At 40.6% G+C, this 21965-nt stretch overlaps 1 protein-coding gene across 3 annotated transcripts; it reads right to left on the bottom strand.

Annotated features, from left to right (window-relative positions):
- Positions 1–1741: 1741 nt before the first annotated feature.
- Positions 1742–19175, bottom strand: lhx6a (LIM homeobox 6a). Of its 3 annotated transcripts, none has more exons than XR_011785168.2 (9): positions 18689–19175; positions 17672–17740; positions 17211–17393; positions 14420–14541; positions 5586–5806; positions 4675–4775; positions 4337–4432; positions 3783–3937; positions 1742–3554 (listed from the first exon to the last, which is right to left on the bottom strand). XR_011785168.2 is itself a non-coding variant. In XM_071913508.2 (9 exons), exons 1-9 carry the CDS (start codon positions 18764–18766, stop codon positions 3475–3477), a joined length of 1125 nt encoding a protein of 374 aa, XP_071769609.1. In that variant the 5' UTR covers positions 18767–19175; the 3' UTR covers positions 1742–3474. The 3 variants fall into 3 exon arrangements, 2 of the variants coding, with proteins under 2 accessions (XP_071769609.1, XP_071769610.1); XM_071913508.2 differs by having other exon boundaries at positions 3783–3957; XM_071913509.2 differs by having other exon boundaries at positions 3783–3957; positions 5586–5803.
- Positions 19176–21965: the final 2790 nt, after the last annotated feature.

Here is a 21965-nt window from a genome sequence, read left to right as displayed (position 1 = left end):
GTGTGTGCGTGTGTGTGTGTGTGTGTGTGTGTGTGTGTGTGTGAGCAAGAGAGAGAGAGAGAGAGGGAGGTCTGAGAGCTATTCTTGACATTTATGATGTTTTGAGCAAATGTACAAGATTTATTTGACCTCCATCAGAACTCTTGGCTGCAAGCCAGGAGCGTATTGTCTAAATAAAACTTTTATTTATTAAGATATTTGTCAGTATGTTTATCTCTCTCTTGTGTGTTTATCAGACTTTTGTCTGTGTTGTCTGTGTGTTTGTCTGAGTGTTTCTGAATGCCTAAAGGTAAAGATTGTCCATGTAAAATTCAGTGTTTTGTTTCAACCTGAACACCACAAATTTATGAGTAATTAGTAATTAATTTACAAAGACACAAACTTAAATTGAGCCCCATAATTTTGTAGAAATAAAAAGATGATCTGCAGCACTCAAAGAGAAGAAAAAAGATTTTGGCTTCCTGTCTTCAACATGATGCACTGTTGGTTTTACACACTTAACCAGAACTGCAGCATTTAGCACATGAGGGCATTTTGATTACTAGCTCATTTCCCAGATAGGGCGTTTTTTAGGATACACTGTTTATATGCATGTACATGTCCCAGCAATGAGTATTCTTATATACATAAATAAAGAGAATATTCAGAATATTACCATGGAAACATAACATTCACTGTCTACACTAAAACAACAATAAATAAAATAAGGTGTTGACATGCCTCGGTATCTGGGTCAATACTGGAATACCTCAGCTATCATATTCATATTCATATTTTTATAATCAAGGGTTGAGCTTATCCAGGTTGTTGTAAACAGGATATGACACATGCACATGCACACATGCTCCAACTCCAAAACAGAATACTCGAATATTCAAAATAATACCTGTTTTTAATGTGCAGGTAACGTAGACTGTACAGATCTACAGGTGAGGATCATGTAAAGATGGTTATTCATTTAGGACCAGACCCTTCACAAACGTACCACTTTACCTATATTACCAGAAAATTGTTTCAAATATGTGATCTAAGTTAAAAGATCAATATAAGATAAATAAATGAAATATTAGAATATTAGGATAAGAGTTCAAGTCAATTCTTCAAGTATTTAAAAAGGTATTCCACTGCAGTAATTTGCCCAGGTATGCAGGGTATCTATCCCATGATGCACCCTGACAGTGGCTTTGTCTGTGTGATGGATGTGAAGGAGCAGAAGAGTGCAGCAGGCCACAGTCACGGCTGCACACACTGACCCACGAAGAGCACAGCGGCAATGCAACAAGAGCCGTGATTACTTCCTGCATCATGCTGGGTATACACACACACACATGCACATACACATACACACACACACACACATGTACATAAACACACCAGGATGTACACAATTATGCACAACACATACATGCACCAACATGGACACATAACCAAACAACAAAACGGCAAAGCACATATCAGAAAGCACAGCTGCACCAACACACACACACATATGAGACAGAGAAACATCACACTTAATTATAAGCCACATAGAATATGTAGATTACCACATTTCTATTTTTCTTTTTTTGCCACTCAAAAAATCTCTTCCAGGAGGTGAGCCTAGATTTTGTGCCTAATTTTCTTTGCTTTGTGCCAAACAGGTTGTTTGGGTAAAGTAAAAGTGACTTATTGCTTCACTAATCTATCCTTGAAATGACCCAAAACCAACCACAAAAATATCACATTCTATTTTATTGCATTTTAGTACACAAAACATTTATGATGCACAGTCTATCAAATAAACTTTTGTTTTCATTTCATGTTTTTTAATAAAACAAAACAATTTCAGAGGGGGGGGAAAAAGTGCTTTACAGGGATTAACCATCTCAATAAATACAAGGACATTGAGGTCTTGTTGGATCCTGTTCTTCACACAATGGCCATGGCACTAAAATACAGATGCACACTCTCTACCCCTGCCAATACACACACATACACACACAGAGAAACACACACGTCTTACTATGTACAACCCCAGTCTGTTTCATATTGTCCATATTGTACCAATACTCCATTTCCCCTCTTGCAGTGAGAGAGCGAAAGACACACACACACAGAGGCTGGACAAGCGACCCAGGAAATCATAAATTAGTGACAATACACCTGTTTGGAAATACGAAATAAGTTCTACATGTAACTTCTGACACTTCAGTCTTTGTAAGTTTAGGCCAGTGTGACCAGTATGCTCATGTCAGACTTCCCTCTCTTTCTCTCTCGGTAAAAAGAAATCAAACAGCTTTAGGTTGACAGGATTGTGTTGGCTCGAGGCTGTCGGTTCCTGCTTCTAATGTTAGAGTCATAATTTAAACAGATACACAAGCTTAGAAGTTGTGCTTTGAGGTTTCTTTCATGATAAGCAGTTGAAATGCCACAATGTTCCAATAGAGTCTGTGGACAAACTCTGCAGAGGTATGCTTTGTGATTTTCTGGAAATGGAAGCTGTAAAACCTTCACAATTTATTCTACAAGTGTAAACACATGCAAACAAAACATAATCACCCAAATGAAATTTAACTTTAATCCTGTTCAATGGTGAATTATAGACTAGAATTGTAATTTACAAATCGATTCACTGCTGTAAACGGCGTTTGCTTTTAACAATTGAAAAGATAAGGCACGCAATTTATTCTCATTGTTAAAAAAAAAAAAAAAAAGCATATTGAATTCTACACCTCATTCCAGTGGGGAATTTACCAAAAATGTGATTGAGAAATGTATCTTTTTTTTTTAGTTTTGAGATGTTATAAAGTGTCATTCCTCAATACCTCAGGAAAAATTTCCAACAGTCAGCGTATTTATTTAGTTTACATTTAGTTTTCCTTCATGGTTGTTTAGAGAGAAAAGAGGGAGGTGTCTTACCTCCAATGTGGTCTACTGTGCGTGCCCGGCCCCTGGGCCACAACGGCAGCTCCCCTTAAATTTTCCCCTCTCTATTTATCTCCAGATCTCTGACAGCGCTCAAGAGGCATCAATCCTGCTTCCTCGGTCAGTTTCATCCCTTCAAATCTCCCTCCCCCTTCAAGTAACAACAGATCAGAGGGCGGACGAGCAGAGAGGAGGACGCTGTACACATGGAGAAAAATGGGTCCTTAGGTAGAGTAAACTACTAGTGGGCAGTCAATGGATTCCTGCTAATGATAAACGCTTCACAATCATTTTGACAGACTGGCTGCAGGTGAGATATTCCTGTTCAAAAAAAAAAAAAAACCACAATGACGGCTGTATCTTTTTCTTTTTTTTTCCCACTTTCTTCCATTTCTTTCTCTTTCTCTCCAGAGTGGTGAGGGCTCCAGGGGGTAAGATTTTGTGTTTTCCCCCGAGTTGACTCCTGTCTGAGCTGTGGGTCAGGTTGGCGGACGTCAGTGATGGGAGGTCAAGGGTTACGCTCCAGAGGTTAGGGGTCACCAGGGCGGAGCTGGTGGTGATGGTGGGGTGCTAGCGGCTGAGGGGGAGCTGCGGCAGCGACATGGCCTGGTGCGGGAGACTCTGCGAGGTCAACACGGAGAAGGGATGACCTAGAGAAGTGGGGGACAGAAGGGAGCCGTTTAAAATACAAGAGGAGTCTCAGTTTTAAATATTGTAGTATAACAGTACACAAAAACAATGACATAAAAAGTGTCTAATAGTCAGTAATCGTCTAAACTGGGATAATAAGTTGTAGCATGCTAATTCACCGTTCAGTTAGAGATTCAGCTGAGATGTTTGTGATCCTTTTCACCACACAGAAGTAAACCACCACTCACTGTCGATGTACCCGTGCAGGGCCACCATGCGCGCTCTCTCTGGACTGCCGAAGGGGGAGTAATGCAGCTCATCTGGCAGGGAGGAGGGTATCCGGGACTGGGGATGACCTTGGGGAGCCCCACTGTGCTGGGGCGTGTGCTTTTTGTGTCTTGCTCTGCAGTTTTGAAACCACACCTATGAAGATGCAATGTAACCAGACATCATGTAGCTATATTCTTGAATAGAATATGTAGATTTATTTCGCATATATGTTTAAAAAAAAACAATTCATGAATGACAGTTAAAACACAGATAAAATGTTTAATAAGAGTGTAAATATCTAAACATTTTGGTTTTATTATTATTTAGATAAAAAATCATTTAATCATAAAATGGCCATTTCCCACGGTCATGTCTTTATTAATTGTATGTCTGGATCAAGTAGTAGGTAATTGTATGTTGCTGTAATTCAGTAACTGTTTAGTCTAATTCTCCTTACTCCATATGCTTCACCAGCACCATAACATAAGCAGATTCATGAGAACCAGGAGTGTGTGGATGGCTGTGTACTGACCTGTATAACTCTCCTGCTAAGGCCTGTCATGTCAGCTAGCTTCTGCAGCGTCTGGGCATCTGGATTGTTGTCCTGGGCAAACTGGGCCTGCATGATCTGCACAGAGACGAGACATTGGCGTGAAATCGGATGCTGCTGAAATCAGTTTATGACAGAAACCATGAAATATTTCCGGTAAAAAATGTGGTGGTTTGAATCTCACAGCTGAAGAGAAGGCTGCGCAGATGAATTGTGTTTTGGCCAGGAAAGAAGCCGCACAATTGTATTAAGAACACATTCATCGTTTGGTAGGGTTGACATTGGTGTGGTGTGTGTGTGTGTGTGTGTGTGTGTCTGACCTGTAGTTGTTCTGCAGTAAACGAGGTTCGTGCCCTTTTGGCAGGTTTGGGTTGGCTGTCTTGTTCTGTTGGAACTGCTCCTTCTAAAGTGATACCGCTGCCTGGAAGAAACGATGGCAGAGAGACATATGAGAGGCAGGTGAGTGGCAAGATTAAACGAAGAGAAGAGACTAAAAATATCCCAGGAAACATCAGCAAATAAACTCAAATTTGACATTTGAACTACTGCACACTGTATCACAGAAAGACCCAAATTTGAGAAATACAGTCTAGTCCTGGGCTCAAACAGCATGACCTACTCATACTCTTGTCATGTGGGCACCCATCAGAACCAAGCAGTAATTAGAAATGTATTGGCCAGACGCAATTATGCAATATTACGCAAGATGTTTTTTCACAAGATAAAATGAAATATATTCAAATGCACAAATACATTTTCAGATAAAAATACAAAAACACTTTTGGATGTTTCACTCGCTAGCAGACAGTCTAGCAGACTGAAAAGAAGCGCTGCAGCTGCTTTTTGGTAGATAAGGTAGCTTTCCAAAAATACAAAACACACTTTTGGATGTTTCACTTGCTAGTAGATAGATGAATGTCATGAAAGGCAGTGATCCAAATGAGAACCAAGGGACTCAAGACAATAAAAAAGGACCAACGCGTACCGAGCTAATGGTCTTCGAAGACGGAGTGCTTTGGTTCTCTTTTGGATCACTGCCTTTCACGACATTCATCTGTCTGCTAGCAAGTGAAACATCCAAATGTGTTTTTATATTCTTGGAAAGCCACTGGATCTACCAAAGAGCACCTGTCTACATATATCAGACCCATGCAGCGCTACTTCCCTGTGTCCAAGACTTTTGAGAACCACCAAGAACCACCAGAGCAAACAGACCAGAACCACTACTCACCGCTCTCAGCAGCTCGTTTGAGGTTCTCCACCATGGTGTCATAGTGGATCCTACACAGGACCTTCTCCTCCACCAAGCCAAACTCCTCTCCCGTGGACAGCTGCCTCTTACAAGAGTAGCAGGCAAAACATGCCAAGTGGTACGCATTGCCTCTTGCCCGACGCACCCAGTCGCTGGCGTATATCTGCCGACCGCAGCGGGCACACTTAGTACCAAACCTACTGTGAGATAGAGAAAGAGAGAACAACAGAGGCAGGGGGAGCGAGAGAGAGAGACAGAATGAGGAGTCAGTGGTTCGTAGCTGGGGTAAGAATCTTAACAGCAGTATTTCAGAGGAGAAAACCACAGTGGTTGATGATCTGTTCAATCTCATCTCGAGCCCACTGCCAGACAACACAGACATAGAATCACACACACACACACTTTTGAGGAAAGAGAGGCCCTTTTCTCTGAACTTGAAAAGAAGTGTTTTTAACTTAAAGCCTTGGCAGACTACTTATGCTGAGTATGAACTCAAAGGGCTTGAGGAAGAAACCTTGGAGAAGGATATGGCCTTCAGAAAAACTCTGACTGCGGCTGCAAGCTGAGCCTTGAATGCAAACAAACCAACACCTGCAATTTCCTGGCTGATGCATGAAGGCCCTGACACACACACACACACACACACACACACACACAACCAACCAACACATAAAGCATGGCGATTTTGCACACAGTGGAAGTTGAAGACAGACTCGCATGACATCACTGTAGATCGCCCCGCTGTAACTGATAGCAACAGTGAGGTCAGGCAGCATATAAACCTAAACCACCTGACTTACTGTTCTGGATGGGTGGGTGGGTGGGTGGGGGTTGAGGGGTAGAGAGGGAGGGTGAGAGATAAATGGATAGAGGGGTACAGAAGGATAGAGGCAAGGCAACAACAGGGACACCAGAGACAACTGTGGATTGTTGGGTCTGGAAATGCTGTACGACAATTGCTCATGAGCTCACATCAAGGTATTCATGTTAGAAATGAACATGTTCTACTAAAATGAAATTTAACTTAATAAAGGCAGAGAATAAAGGCAGAGATGAAGTACAGTGTTGTGGATTTAATTATACTAAATGTCGTGCTCACTCAGACATCAGTGTGTGAGATGCATGAAAATGGAGAGTTCTTGTAATCCTTAACTGAGGGTTAGGGTTCACTGAACACTGTGTTGTTGGCATTGTGGAGCAGACCAGCTCCATTTCGCCAAAGTAAACCTCCAAACCGCTTTAATACAATTGAAGATCATTTTGCCAATTTCCCATTTTACACCAGAGTCAAAGCCATTAAGCACTTCAGTGTTTAATAGAGCACATTATGGCAACAGCACTATCATCATATTTTACAACTGGTTGTAGCTCAATTTTGAAGCCGTTCCACATTGATCTGATTGTTCTATAAAACAGACACTTTCCTGGCCCAGACATCAAGGGTTTACCAAAAGCGCATAGCAGGGATAGAAAGGCAAGTTGGACACTAAAATGGCCACAGTACCTTGGAATAGCTGCTGTTTCTTTTAACCACTGGGGAACCAATATGGTTGCCTTGGTACACTCAATAACAATATGGCTGCCATACATTATGTTTCTCTCTTAGCAATACAGATGGCCAGCCCAAGCTCTGTTTGTGAAGGTGAGTGCATTACACCTAGACTTCATATAAACACAGTATCACAAACATGAGCCCAGTGCCAAGAGAAAGGGGGGGGGGAGTGGGATTCAAGGAAATGAAGGAGGCATGAGCTGGTGAGGGGACGAAGCAGAATGAGGGGGGAGAATGGACGTGGAGTGAGGAGGTGAGTGGCTGAGGCAGAGGGTTGTAGTGGTGAGGGAAAAAGCCAAGAGAAGAGCGCTGATGGGAGAGGGAGCAGGAGGACTGGGATGCAGGAGAGCGCGAGGGGGTTGCCAAGTGAGTGGATTTGGCAGCATATCAGTGCACTCCAGTCCACTCTATCCGGGATGAAAGCATACTGTATCCCTGACATCTCACAAGCTTGTGCCCGTCCTTATGTATATGAGCTTGTCGGCCAGAAAATTTAATCATAGTTTCAATTCCATGAGGTGGTATGGCAGGGAATATTAATAGTTCATATTGCTATAAGTCTACTATCTCTGCCTGGTGTCTACCGGCTTGCCTCTTATCAGTCTGTCTGTCTGTTCACCAGTCTGCATGTCTATCTGCCCGTCTGTCTGTCTGCCTGTCTGTCTGGCTGCCAACTTGTCTGCTCTTTGACCAATCTATATGTCTGCCTGGCTTCCTGCCTTCCTAGTTTCTAATTCATTAGCACTGTCCAGTCAACTATAATGCACCAATGCAACAACGCACAAATAAAAACACTGCGTTCACACAGCCAAGGGGTAAATTCATTTCTTCATCTTTTGCCTATAGCCCGATGTCTTCCATAACAAACAAATTCAGTTTAGCATTTAGCAGCTACATCATGAGAAAAAGTCCTTGCACAGACCTTGAAATAACATTGGCTAGCACAGCACTTGCAGAGAGCTTAAGTTATCACAAATATGTTGAACTTAACCAAAAATCTCCTATAACCCAATAAAGCCATTCCGGAGACAAATCGACTCCATGGCTTACTGCATGTATGTATGTATCGTTTCAGATTGTTACGGAGAATCCCTGGCCGTTTCTACAGTAAAGAGAAAAACATTGTGGAACATTCCGGCTAATCTAGCATGACAGCTTGTCAGTTTCAAGCTCGGAGACAGAACCCAGAAAAGGAGCAAATCACATCCCTTTTTTTGACCCCTCCTTCATCCCTTTTTTTTGGACCCCTCCCTCCTTCCACCCCGCTCTTTTTGTATCTCATTATGTCTTTGTACCAAAAAACCCGCTGTTTATTTTGGAATCATGTCAATCCTTACGGCCCCTATATTACTCACTGGAGGAAAATCCTATACCGCAAAACTCCCTTTCCCCCAGACCTCTCCTCTTTTCTCCTCTTCTTTCTTCTAATCTTTACTCTTTTTTTTTTTTTGCAGTAATTCACCTGCTGCTGAAAGAGAGGCTTGAGGAGGTATACGTTTTTTGGATTAATTCTGATATGCTATGAGAATACACTAATCTCTGCTGGATTTGTCCTGAGAGAGTTCTTGTTTGACTGTGGTTTTGAGGCAGGATGTTCTCAGTAGGCCTGCAGTATAAAAATGGGAGAGAGGGAGAACTAATCCTGTTTCTTTCAAGACAATTTCCTCCACAGATTTAACATATTATCATACTTTTATATGTAATTACACTGCACAAAGGGAACCTTGGAATTATTGGAATTTCAATTCTCCATTCTTTGAGCGGGTATTGTAACACATTCACATACGCTGCAGTAATTTTGAATATGGCACATTTTCTTTGTAATAGCCAATCTGCTCTCTAAAGCATTTCAATGCTTTGGCTGAGCAGACTTTCTCAAATATGTAGCATTGTTCGGCAGATGTCTTATTACAATTTATAACCCATTCAGTTCACACACACACACACACAAAAAAATTTGCTCTGTACCGGTTCCACTCCGGGTTTGCTTGTCGTCGTTGCCATGGAGACCTAATCAGCTAAGGTGGGTTGATGAATACTTGATATCATAACACAGGCACGCGCGCATACACACACTCACACACACACAGACAGACACACATGCATGCGCACACATACACACATGCGCGCGCACACACATCTCGCCCACAAAGTTCCCTGTGCGGACTCTGGTTACAGTGTCAGAATCCCAGGGTGCCCCCTGATTAGTGCAGCGCTGCAACTAACTGTGTGGCCCGCAGCTCACGGACAGCCAGCAGGGATGATGTTTCTATGGGGTGAGGTGAGGGAGGGGAGGGGGGGGGTGATAAAGAAATGGTTTGCGTGTGTGTGTGTGTGTGTGTGTGTGTGTGTGTGTGTGTAAGAGCAAGCCCCTGGGGCCTGACATGGGTTTTTGAGGCACAGCACTGGCTCTGTCCTGTGCCCCCATCCCGGCACACTCATACACACTCCACCTTCCTCCCCCCACCAAGTACACACACACACGTATATGGGGGGGGAAACCCAGTCTGATTTCCTGCTATTACGCCCCATTAAAGCAGCTGTCAGTCCAAAGCCAGATGAGAGGCTGACACAGATGAGGGAATATCTCCAGAGGTTTGAAGCGAACCCAGAGGATCTAGACTCACAGTGGTGTTTAGCCCAGTTTAAATCTGGCCTAAACCCAGATTACAGTTTACATTTACAGAGGTAACCATTGTAGAAGCATCAACCCTGCAGCTAAGCTTCATTGGTACTGCAGGATTTTTAAAATATTTTCTCATTTCCCAGAGTGACTCCCAGCCAAATCTAATCTAAACACTGGAATATGATTATGTAAATGAGGAAATTTCTCCAGAGATTTTAGCCAAATTTAGTGGAAGGTCCAGCTCTTAGCTCGCAATATGTCTAGTAGTCTGACCTAGTTTAAATCAAACCTAAATCACATCAAAAATCAAAATGGAGTATGAACATTTTAACTAACGCTGGAGGAAAGGGGCCATGCTAAATATAACGCACAATCTGTCTAGTCATGACAGTATATAATTTTCTTTGTCACTCCTCTCTTTAGAGCAACTCTCCACTATCTGCCATTTAATAAAACAGAAATGCCATAAAAAATGATCATTAAAAAAAGCTAGTGGAAGGCCAAGAATTCATAACGGAGCACAGTTTGACTGACTACTTCTACATTTGGAGGTGTGGTTTAGGCAATGGGTTGGGGAAAGAGAAGGCTGCTGGATAGTTCCACTAAACTGTGTGATATGCTGTGTTGTGTAAATGTGTTGTCATCTTGTCTTGCGATGTTTGGTCTCTGAACCTCTGAAATTATCAGGTGAAATGGCCCAAGATGGCTAGTACAGAGATTGTGCTATGACAGCTACATGAGTTTGAAATGTGACACTGTGCTCGTTTTTTTTCTTTTTTGCGTTTGCATTCATACTGTTTATAAACACTGGAGCGCAATGGACCTGTAATTTGAATTATGGTGGTAAACAAAAATGACAAAAACATTGTTTTCCATCAGCCTGTCCTATCCTACCTTTCAAAATCTATTAGGACAACAAAAGCTCAGGTGTATCGCTGCTACATGCAGGTTGAAGTGAAGCACTTCTACAATGGTTACCACTATAAGAAGTATCAGTAATCTGCAAACTGTAAATGCAAACTATGAACCATTGGAAAATCATGTTAACCTTCAAATCCCTATCCAGGTGGATCATGATGACCAGTGCAAACACCTACACAGCTTCCATATTTGGGTAAGCTTCTAGTCACAGCATTACTGCATTGTACCTAATTACAGAATATTTGTACTGGAGATGTCCCCCAACCTTTCATTTTTTCTCTCTTGGTATTGCAGGAATAAACAGTTCCTCTGGGGGATGAATATAAAATATGGGACTCTATGCTATGCTTCATCTGTACTCCATTGATTACTGTTTTTGCAGGTCTAAAGCTTTGAAATATGTGAATTCTACACTGCATGTTTAATTAGCGCTCCCAGCCCAGAGACCAGTATTCAGGGCAGGAGGGGTAAATAGTGAGGGTGCATTTACATGGAAATGGGTCAGGTAAAATATTATTATGATGTGGCAGAACACACACAAAAATTTCCATTTTGTGAAAAAAATTAGCAAAATGATTGGCAGCTGCTGGACATGGGTAAATAAACAGAGATCTCGGTTTGTGTGTGTGTGTGTGTGTGTGTGTTGTGTTGCGTATTCATGCTTGTAGGATTTGTGTGTGTCTCGGTGTGTATATGTGCATATGTGTGTGCGCATGTATCTGTGTCTGTGTGTGTTTAGTTTTTAAGTTTGGACAGGAATCACATTCAGATCAGAAACATGCTGACCAGGCACTCGGGGCAGTCTAATTGCTGGTCTGGAGGCCTGAGGGTCTGGGGTGGAGGACAACTAATTGCTGGTGATTATAAACCTCAGAGCGGTGGCTTGGTATTAGGTTTCAATCAGACAAACACCATAGCTCACTCACAGCTCTAAGCACTCACACATGCACACACACACACACACACACACACACACATACACATACACGCACACACACACACATGCACAAACGGGCATGCGCACCCACATACACATATACAAATATACACCAGCTTCAGGCTACTGAACAGAATTTTACTACACTGTTTCTAGTGTGAACCCCATTTAACCTCAAGTACCACACACACACACACACACACACACACACACACACACACACACTCCTGATCAAATTTCCAAGCACTTGTAAAGACACGAACAGGCACACAAACTATATGTACTATACACATTTAATACACACCGACCAACTGCCTTATCCTACCTTTACTGCATGCAGACACAAGTATGTGTGTGCACACATGCACACACAAACACGCACACACAAACACACACACTCACACACACACCTTGCTTCTGCCTGCATGGCAAAAACATTATAAGGCGTTGTGAATTGCCTGGTTAGTTACTGATACAATCTATTGGCGTGCCCTGGAAGTAAATTCTCTGAATTATATCCACATTGTCTATTAGTCAGGATAAACAGTCTCTTTCTCTTTCCCTCTGTCTCTCTGTCTCTCTCTTTCCCTCTCTCTCTCTCTCTCTCTCTCTCTCTCTCTCTCTCTCAGCAGCCATTTCAACTCATCAACTGTAACACATTAAATGGTGAGCTACTCTGCCTCCAGGAAAGTTCCCAGGATGAAAACATGACATTACATTGTTCCCTGTCTGTCTGTCTGTCTGTCTGTCTGTCTGTCTGTCTGTCTGTATGACTATCTATCTGCTGTTGTTTATCTGTCTCTGTAAGTATGCCTTTCTATCTGCTTGCAATGAAAAAGCAGAGTAAAAAGAAAGACAGAAATGGAATGTCGACAAAAATGAAACAAAACTAAAAAGAATACATTATAGAGGTTGTTTTCTGACCAATAGCCTGTCACACATTTAATGTATTTGATAGATAGATAGATAAATAGATAGATAGATAGATAGATAGATAGATAGATAGATAGATAGATAGATAGATAGATAGATTGCAAAAGTGTCATAAGATTGGTGTTAAATTGTTTATTTGATTATTTATTTTATTTCTTTTTGATGGTACAATTAATTTTAGAATTCGTTTTACTCATTTTGTTCAATTTAGAAGAAAAAAAACGTATTTTTTCTTTTTTTTCCAAAATGAATCACGGGCAGACTATTTTGAATAGAAAAGGGTAGTCAAAATATGGATATGGGATTGTTTTTTCAAATTATGGCAGAATTTTAATTTGTGGAAATTATAGGGGGATATTGTGGCAGTATCATAGCCTAGACCATCTCGTCTTCAACTCATTCTTGTAAATAGAGTAGAAAAGAATAGAGTAGGCCTAGACACAAAGGCATTTTTTCCCCCTGTTTTCCTACTGCAGTTTTGCATTGTCCTGTAACGCTGTGATTGCCTATTGTCCAATCAAATTGAGACGGCTACACTCTCAAACTCTCTAACTGACATTTCCGGTGATTTCCGTTTGTTTCATCTGCCTCTCGAGCTGATAAAGAGGAATCTGTGCGCTTCGTGGCACGTGGTGCATAAGTGTGTGTTGATAAGTTAACGGCTTCAATAGCTGCTCTCTCTCTCTGTGTGTGTGTGTGTGTGTGTGTGTGTGTGTGCGCGCGCGCGGGTGATGAGCTTGGCTTTGACAGACTATCACGTGAAGCGTCACTTCAGATTGCTGGTCCTAACGCAGAAACCCAGCGGTTCCTAAAACACTGCTGGCCTTCCAGCTGCAACAAGGCCGCCGTCATGTCGCTCTGACGCCTGGGATGAAACGAACCAACACTGACCAGTTCAGACTGAGAGATGTGGGACAGTCCTGCAGTCAAATAAGGACCGCACATAGGCTTTACCAAAATTGTTGAGGGGAAGTAAAATAAGCATCAAAACGAAACAGCTGTATCGTTCTATAAATAGGCCCAAGTTTAGTGTATCTTATGATCTCTGGCCCCGGGAAATTAGATCAAATAAAATAGCCGTACAGAGTTTTGAATCCGCCATTTATAATTTCTGATAAGGTCTAAGCTGCTAATTCCATTTAGATGACAGATGTTACCAATGGGGAAAACCCCTTGGTCAAAAACATGTCTCCGCAAAAAATATGCAAAATAAAATGATATCAAATAGCCTAGCTTTTAGACTCACACCCAAAAACTCTGGCTCTGAAAAATTCCTCCCGTAAAGTAGGCTAGACTACATAATAAAGGCTAAATATTCCTGCTTTTTCAGACTGGAGAGGTTGTGTTTGGCTAGCCATAACAAAGTGGTTATCTTTCAGCTCCTCACCATAGTTAAAGGCTGTTATTTTGTTACAGACTTTCAGACTTTTGAAAAGGTCTTTTAGAAGCGCATGAGGCAGCCCGCATCCATCTCAAAGGCTATAAGCTGCACAGCGTGTGTGTGTGTGTGTGTGTGTGTGGGGGGGGGGGGGGGGGGGGGGGGTGTGTGTGTGTGTGTGTGTGTGTGTGTGTGTGTGTGTGAGAGAGAGTGAGTGAGTGAGTGAGAGAGAGAGAGAGAGAGAGAGAGACCATACTGCACGAGCTTGAGAGTGTATGTGGTATTTTTAAAACAGTGGAAACGTGTCCTACCTGTGTGTGGAAGATAGAGAAGGGGAGAGAGAGAGAGAGAGAGAGAGAGAGAGAGAGAGAGAGAGAGAGAGAGAGAGATGGCGAGAGGGAAAGAGGCCTGCATGTCGCATGAGTGGATGTGGTATTTTGAAAACACAGTCATAGACTTACCCTACCTGAAATAATCCATTTTACAGAAGATCTCTTTGTTTTTGATGTAGCAGCTGCTGTGCTGTCGCAGTGACGTTCTACAAACAGAACACTCCAGACAGCGCACGTGCCAGATCAAGTTGTTCACCTGCAAAGAGACGCCATTCATGTCAAATATGATCCTGAAGTCAAAAGTCTCCATAATATTCCTACAGGGACTTACAGTGTCTGTGGTAGATAGAGACCCTGGAATACTTTATGGTATTTTATCTACTATGATGTCACTATAGTATTCCTATACTGATCATATATGGACTTATAGTGTGTCTATGGTCAATAGTGAGTTTATAGCGACCTTATCTTACTTATTTTTTACCTACTAGGCTATACTAGCACTATTTTTATACTAATCAGCTATAGTGTGTCTTATGTGTGACCTTATCGTGCTGTTGTTTTAATCTCTGAAGAATAGAATAGTTTTTAGAATAGAATAGCTTTGCTGGGGGAATTATGTAGTATCACTCTTAAAATTATTATAGACTTACTACAGCTCTTTTTTGTAAGGGATAATAGCTAATCGTTATTAGGCAGTAGATAAATAACTTTGCTGATACACGCCTACAGTGATATAATTAAGAAATAAACATAGCTATATATATAGCCTACATACAGTATGTATATATACATATATAGCCTATCTTCTTCATAATAGGCTATCTTCATAAATAGCATAGTCGTATATCTTCTTCAATATACAAGAAATATTTTCTAAAGCTATTAGGTATTTACCGTTGCTTAAAAATAACATGCAGGCCTTGCTACATTCACGAAACACAGCTACCAACATTTTGGGGCAATGAGGGAATTATTTCCTTAAAGCGATATCCTGGGATGATAGCCTATTAGCAAATGAGGAAAATTCATGGATAACCGTGGATTACAAGTGACCAAAGTGTAATGATGAAGTCGGCTTTAAGGTTTACAAACAGGCGATCTCGTTGCCTCAATATGTTGTCCCCAAACTATTTAACCAAAATTAGTAGTTTATGGCGAGAGATCATCAAGGTTATCTCACAAAATGCGCTATGACTGCAGGAATGATTAGGAAAGATCTAAACAACATCCCGTTAGTATTTGTGTTCATCTTAATATGAGACTAGGCCTATAGAGATTTTGTTTGTTATGGTGTTATGTTATTTGTTTGTAGGCTATATTATGGCCATAATGATACTCATTTAAATTGCTCATAAATCCATTCTGAAATATTGTCCTAAAATGATGACAAATTAAAATACCGTGCTTACAATGCTTAATTTAATGTGTTAATTATTAGGCTAAAATGATTTTTTTTATTTTCAGGTCAATATATATTTATTTAGCCTACTTATTAATTAGCTCAAGTATTAACAAAAATCAACAGCATCGGCCAATGAGAAATTTGCTCGACATTTCAAGACAAGAATGAAGAATAATTATTGTTAAAACAGTGCAACACGAGTAAGCCTATTTACGATGAATAGCCAAAATAAAAATTAGCGGTTCTTGGCATTATAGTCTAGGTCATTATAGCCTAGATTTATAAAATTAAATTACATAACCTTTCATAGGCCTGCCATTTTAGAATGTAGGCCATGCATGTATTTAGGCTATGCATTTATTTATTTATTTACTTATTTATACGTTTAGTATTTGCAAATAAATAGCCTATTTTTATTTGTCCAAAACATGTTTTGGGAAAAATTGTATACTTGTTTAATGTAAGGTTTAGACAGATAAATGCAAATCGTACAAATAGGCTATATAGATTGATTCTGATAATTTCCTAATATTCCCAATATAACGCGAAAAAAATCGTATCAATCTTATAAAGTGTAATCTTCCAAATATTCAGTCTTTTCATAAATATGAGTATTTCCTTTAATTAAATCTTTTAATAAAATACTTGTCACAGCGACTCTTGTCCCTCGTCCCTACTACCAGAGTTTTCCTAATTCCTGTCCTGCACTCTTTACACAGCAGACTCTAAACAAATAGAGTCAGATAATGAACTAATGATCTTCACACTTCCTGACTAACACACCCAGTTGTGCGCGAGTAAGACTGTTTTGGTTGGAAGCACGCGAGCGCACGCGACAAGACAGGGCGTAGTTTTGACACTGAAGTTAGAAGACAGTAAAAACCATAACAACTCTATTGTGTCTGAGCTCTGCCAAACCTCATCCGTCCCTTTATCTGGTTTTATATTTTATGGTGGAGATTCAGTTAAGTTTTGGAACAGGCATTTAGATTATTTATTCCATTGCCCATTTATAGTTTACTATGTAGCCTATCTTATGTATTATAGCCGACTATAGGCCTATGTTAGAACTATAGTTACATGTATATAAGTTTAGGCAATATTATGCTTTATGCAGTTATAAGCAACTCATTTGTTATGGAGATTTTCCGTGTTCTCAGCCTAGGTGGATAACAATTTGTAATGTAATTTGTGCCTAATGTTTGGTTTTACTGGCAGAGGGTAAAGCCAAAAAGGAGAACGCCTAAAGTTGTGCAGGCCTGTGTTCATTCCAGCACATCAGAGCAGAAACACAGCAGGCCAATCCATGCAAACCAAAACAGGACCATGGTCAATAACACATATGTCACGCTCATACACTTGGTTTTGCTCATCTTGAGCAGACATGCTAGCCTATTTGTTGTCTCGATCTATGTTGATGCCAGTGTAAAAAACAAACAAACAAGCAAATCGCTTCTCGCTGGAGCAGATGATCAGTTGTATTTTGCCTGATAGGCTCAGTGTCTGGTTCTCCGTCTCACCTTGAGCAAGTATCTGTCCAGGATCTCCAGACCGCAGCTGGCGCACATATTCTTCCCGGTAGACGGCACCGAGCTGGCGATGGAGGTCGGTGAACACACGGAGGGGGTGGACGGGGGACTCGGGGACGAGCGGGTGTCCTCCCGCTCCATGTTGGACCGCTGGGATTCTCCGTCCGAATGAGACTGTAAATGTTTCCACAATTCATGATTTAGGTCAGTTTTGAAACCCAAAGCCACAGACAGCCTGCTCCATGTTCCCGGAGTGCCAGTTTCGCAGATGTCGCCATATTCATGTTGCGACGCGCACATGAATCACACATTTAAAAAATATTTGATATGAACAATCACAACTAATCTATTTGCTGCACATGCATTGGATGCCGCATAGGAATTACTGCGCGCAATTGTGCATTGAGGAATTATCCAGATCTTTTGAAAACATAAAAAGGCAAACCTCTCACCATTGGCGTGTGTTTAGTGTCCACACAGCGCGAGGCTCCCGGTGTATTCTGTTGCTCGGTAGAGATCACCTATAAGACAATGTTCAGTAAACGGCAAGTCTTCATCACTTTCCCCGTCTCATCCTCAGCTGGGAAATCCTCAGGAGACATTTGCAGACAGCTCTTCAAGGCTACTCCTATATAAAGTGGTCCTAACAATAAACCCCGGTTAAACCTATGATATAAGGGCCCCCGCAACAAAAGCCACATTTTAATGAAGCTATTTCAATTTGGATTGATTTTTCCCTGCCCTTAACCCATGCCTCTCAGAATAATAGTATTTTCTTCGCAATCCAGGACACGAGAGTGGAAAAAACTACCTGCAATTACAAATAGCTTGAAACGCTGCGGATAAGAGGGACCCGGAGTGTCAATTTCAACTGTCAATCAAAAAAAGGCAACGGGTCACCCAAAGAATTGCAAATTTGATTTTTAATGGCTGTAATTAAAATCTAATTCTTCTCGGGCGAATTGGCAGCGCTCAAGAGGCTGCGGACCGCAAATCACGCTATTCATAACAGAGAGGCGCGTGCCTCTTCACAGCGGCTGGCGCGTGCAGCTGATCTCAGTACACAAGCAGTGATTCTTATGACATCACAGTGAGACAAAACAAAACGCACACAAACACTCTAGATGCTGTAGGCTGGAAATAAACTGCACGTTTGTCACCAACAGCAGAGAGACGCATAAGTGATAAATTTAAAAGTTCAGGAAAGGAGATTGACAATTTGGTAATTTTATCAAAACTGTTTGAGATGCATTTTTAAATTATGATACTTATTCATCCATGTAAGGATCAATTACATCGTTATGCCACATGTAACCAGCCTTGCATTATCACATAGAAATGTAATTCTGCATCCCTACTGTTGTAAACTAAACAGTGTAGGCCTGAGCTGCTGTTCAGTGATGTAGCTGCTTCTCTAATTTTTACGCACAGTTATGGGCCGTAGTCGGCCGTTTCCAAAACACTAGTACCTGTTTCGTGGGAATTCCTTCGGACAGAATCTTATTTCCCTCTGAAAGAGGGGACAAAACCTCATTTTTCCAATACATGAACCCCTGGAGTCTCACAGCGTACAGGGTCTCCAAACTCGGCGCCTGGAATCAGGGGAGATTTTCATGCAGAAGAGTCAACGATGAGCGTCAAAACTTGTATCATCCGTACCATGGATTCGGGTGTAACTGGCGCACAGTTTTGTTTTTAACGCAAATGTTTTTCTCTTTCGGACGCTGTTGTAGGACGATCTCCCCGCTGCGCACGCAAACTATCAAACGTAAAGTTATGAGGATATGAAGAGGCGAGGAGTTGCTTGCTGCTCCTCAGAGAGCCTTATTTAGAACAGAAAGATTTCTTCCTTTCCCCGTTTTCCCCTCTCTCCGCTTTTGGGAAGGAGTCTGACTACAGGAAGTGAATCAAATTGAGGGGTTGGCAGCGTTTACTCCAAGGCTTCATAGGTGCAGGGGAGACTGCAGGGCTGCAAAGACGACGAGAGCGCAACGAGGCAGAGAACCGAGGTGTCTCCGCACAGCTGTAGTGAAAGTTTGTGTGGCTCCGGCCTGCCTTATAGTTAAAGAAGGGGGAGGGTGAAGAAAGGGCTTCATACATGCGTGAGAAGGGTGGACACAGTTTGGAACAGTTATGACAGTAACTTACTCAAAGTCTGATGATGGCGTATGTTTGAGATCTTCGGCATTTATAACGCCTGCCAGAAGACCACAGGCCGAATAGAGGAAAATAATTATATACATCTTATATATTATATTATATATTATAATAGTCATCTATTTGCCACCAAGGTTAGAAATATAACTATAACTATAGCCATATAATTAGATATAGATTTACACTGATGTTATAATGTATAGGCTACACATAGGCTATATAAATATGCATAAAAGTATGCATTAATATTATACACATTTACATACATAGGAGAGGGATGATGTTAGATTTAGGTCTATCAGTATTTGTGTCAACAGAAAAAGAATGATGTTTCATAATAGTGCAGACTAAGTGAATAATAAGGTATTGATTCAAATTCCATATCCTCATTATTCTCAGTGCAGGCCATTGAAACCATATCAAAAAGAAAATAAATGATGATTAGATTAAGACGTATGTGTGCTTCTGTTGTTATCTGCACAAATATATAATATAATATCACTAAGGTCACCGAATTTCAATACAGATAGGCCTATTAAATATGAAAAACACCTAACACCCATACTGCGCTTTCCAGTTGTGAGTGAATTCATCCTTCTTTATGCTCCTTGTTATAGCACATCCAGAAAATTAATTGCCCAATATCCTCCTGCTGGTAGGTTCTCAGTTCTTATCAAACAAATGCGATTTTGTTTTCGCTATTAGGATAATTCAAAGTCTATTTAAATTTCCTGTTTGTTTTGTTGGGTTCAACATCTGAATCTTTGGAGTTTTCAGGGCAGAATTTCTTCAAAACAAAAATGACAACACATAACACTCTTCAGAAAATAAAGTAGGGTTGTATTTTATGAATAGACTATAGGACGGTCCGTTTTATTCTTACTGTGTTGTTGCATGTTGTGTAAACAAACAAAACGATCAGAATAGATGAACACACCATGCGATGCCCAGAGTCGCAGCGCATTTTCTGCAAACTGAAGAGCTGATGCAGATGGAACAAAATTAGTACAAATAAGCATGCAGTAATTCAGCGAAAGGGAAGCTTGATAATAATAGGATAGCTACGAGCACACACACCAGCTGAGATATATGTGTCAATCACTTATATGTGACAATTTTTCAATTATCTACTTTTAGCCAACAGCTCAAAAATTACCAAAATAAACCAAAATATAGGCCAAACACAATAAAACAGAAAATAGGGGAAACTCAGAGGGGGAAACGAATGTACTGACTGAAAAACGTTTGCAGATATTTTTCTTCTCATGAATAAATGTATTGAAAGCACATATTTAAACTTTATTAAATATATAAGCTATATGAAATCGTCATGGGCCAACACGTAGGCCACTTCTCATATATTTGTAAGTTTATACACTAAATGACATACATTTGTAATAAATCTCCTGACTAAAACATGAACGAAGAGATGACCAAACGCCATTCAGTTGATCTGACGGCCATGAGAAATGGGCAACATTTTAAAGCAATCAGATGAGCGATTTTACAACAACAACGATACAAAAGAAAAAAAATAGGGTGGTGGCGGAGGGGGGTGTCAAGAGGTAGTTTTGGGTTCTTTAATGCCTACGAAATTATCCTCTTTCATCTTGTCCAATTTAGGCTATAAATTCCCCACCCTGCTGTAATGTTGCCTATTGCCTCAAAATGTGCCCATGAAACACGGTTTGTAGACCTGCAAATCTGTTTCCCTTTCTGATGGCCATCCAATTACCCGCAATTACCCAGAGATAACCAACCTCGATTTAAACAGGGAGGTTTTGTTCAGCTCCGAATAATCAGATGGGACAACAGTGAATTTTATGGGTTCTCAGTCAGATTGCTGCTATTCATAAACTCATGTTTGATACTGTAGTTAAGTAAACTCAGAAAAACACAACCATCTAAATTACAGGTTGATAAAGCTTAAAACAAACTCTCTTCTCTCCAAGTAAATTAAAACTTTATTGTCTCACCAACATGTTTTCTGTGTATTCTTTAGGGCGTTATGATAGTGTTATGCCAGTTCAACAGGACTTTAAACTGCATATCACACCTGTAGGGAATGTGACCAGCCAAATCACATCATAACTTAACTAATGTCTTTCCATTGGATTACATTACAAAAAAATGAATAACATGAATTTTAAAGATTTATAGAAGGGATCCACATTAGGCCTACACATACTGTATATCAATAAAAAGGCCTACAAAAATATAATTGCAATTATTTACAACAACTTTTGCTATAATGCAATCAATGAAAAATAATCAATATACACCATGGGTAGACAAAAGGAAAACTGGGCCTGCAAATTTAATGAAATCCTATGATGTATAGGATTATGTCAGATTATTGGAAATGTTGTGAAACTTGAGTCATGTTTGTCAAGATTGATACTGACTGTTGTGGTAACCTCAGCTGGTTGTTTAGGATTCTGTGATATTGCAGCTCCCCTATGTACATTTTGTTAGTTTTTGGTGGATAAAGATGCATCACTGATCTATTTTATTCTGTTTATGAAAACCTTCTGACTTTTGAAGAGGCACTGTCCCATAAATAAGATGTACGGTTTACTGGATTACCTT

This window comes from Centroberyx gerrardi, chromosome 2 (genome assembly GCF_048128805.1).
Source record: "Centroberyx gerrardi isolate f3 chromosome 2, fCenGer3.hap1.cur.20231027, whole genome shotgun sequence".
In the NCBI taxonomy this organism is placed as follows: domain Eukaryota; kingdom Metazoa; phylum Chordata; class Actinopteri; order Beryciformes; family Berycidae; genus Centroberyx; species Centroberyx gerrardi.
Note: the sequence above shows the minus strand (reverse complement) of the source record. Positions and strands in the feature narration are given on the sequence as shown.

What these genes read in the sequence shown, in the direction of transcription:
- lhx6a (XM_071913508.2), bottom strand. Translation starts at nt 18,766, where the DNA reads ATGTATTGGAAAAATGAGGTTTTGTCCCCTCTTTCAGAGGGAAATAAG. An exon ending in AAGGAATTCCCACGAAACAG is followed by an intron (nt 17,741 to 18,688) that starts GTACTAGTGTTT and finishes ATTGTCTTATAG; the next exon opens with GTGATCTCTACCGAGCAACA. An exon ending in ACACTAAACACACGCCAATG is followed by an intron (nt 17,394 to 17,671) that starts GTGAGAGGTTTG and finishes AAACATTTACAG; the next exon opens with TCTCATTCGGACGGAGAATC.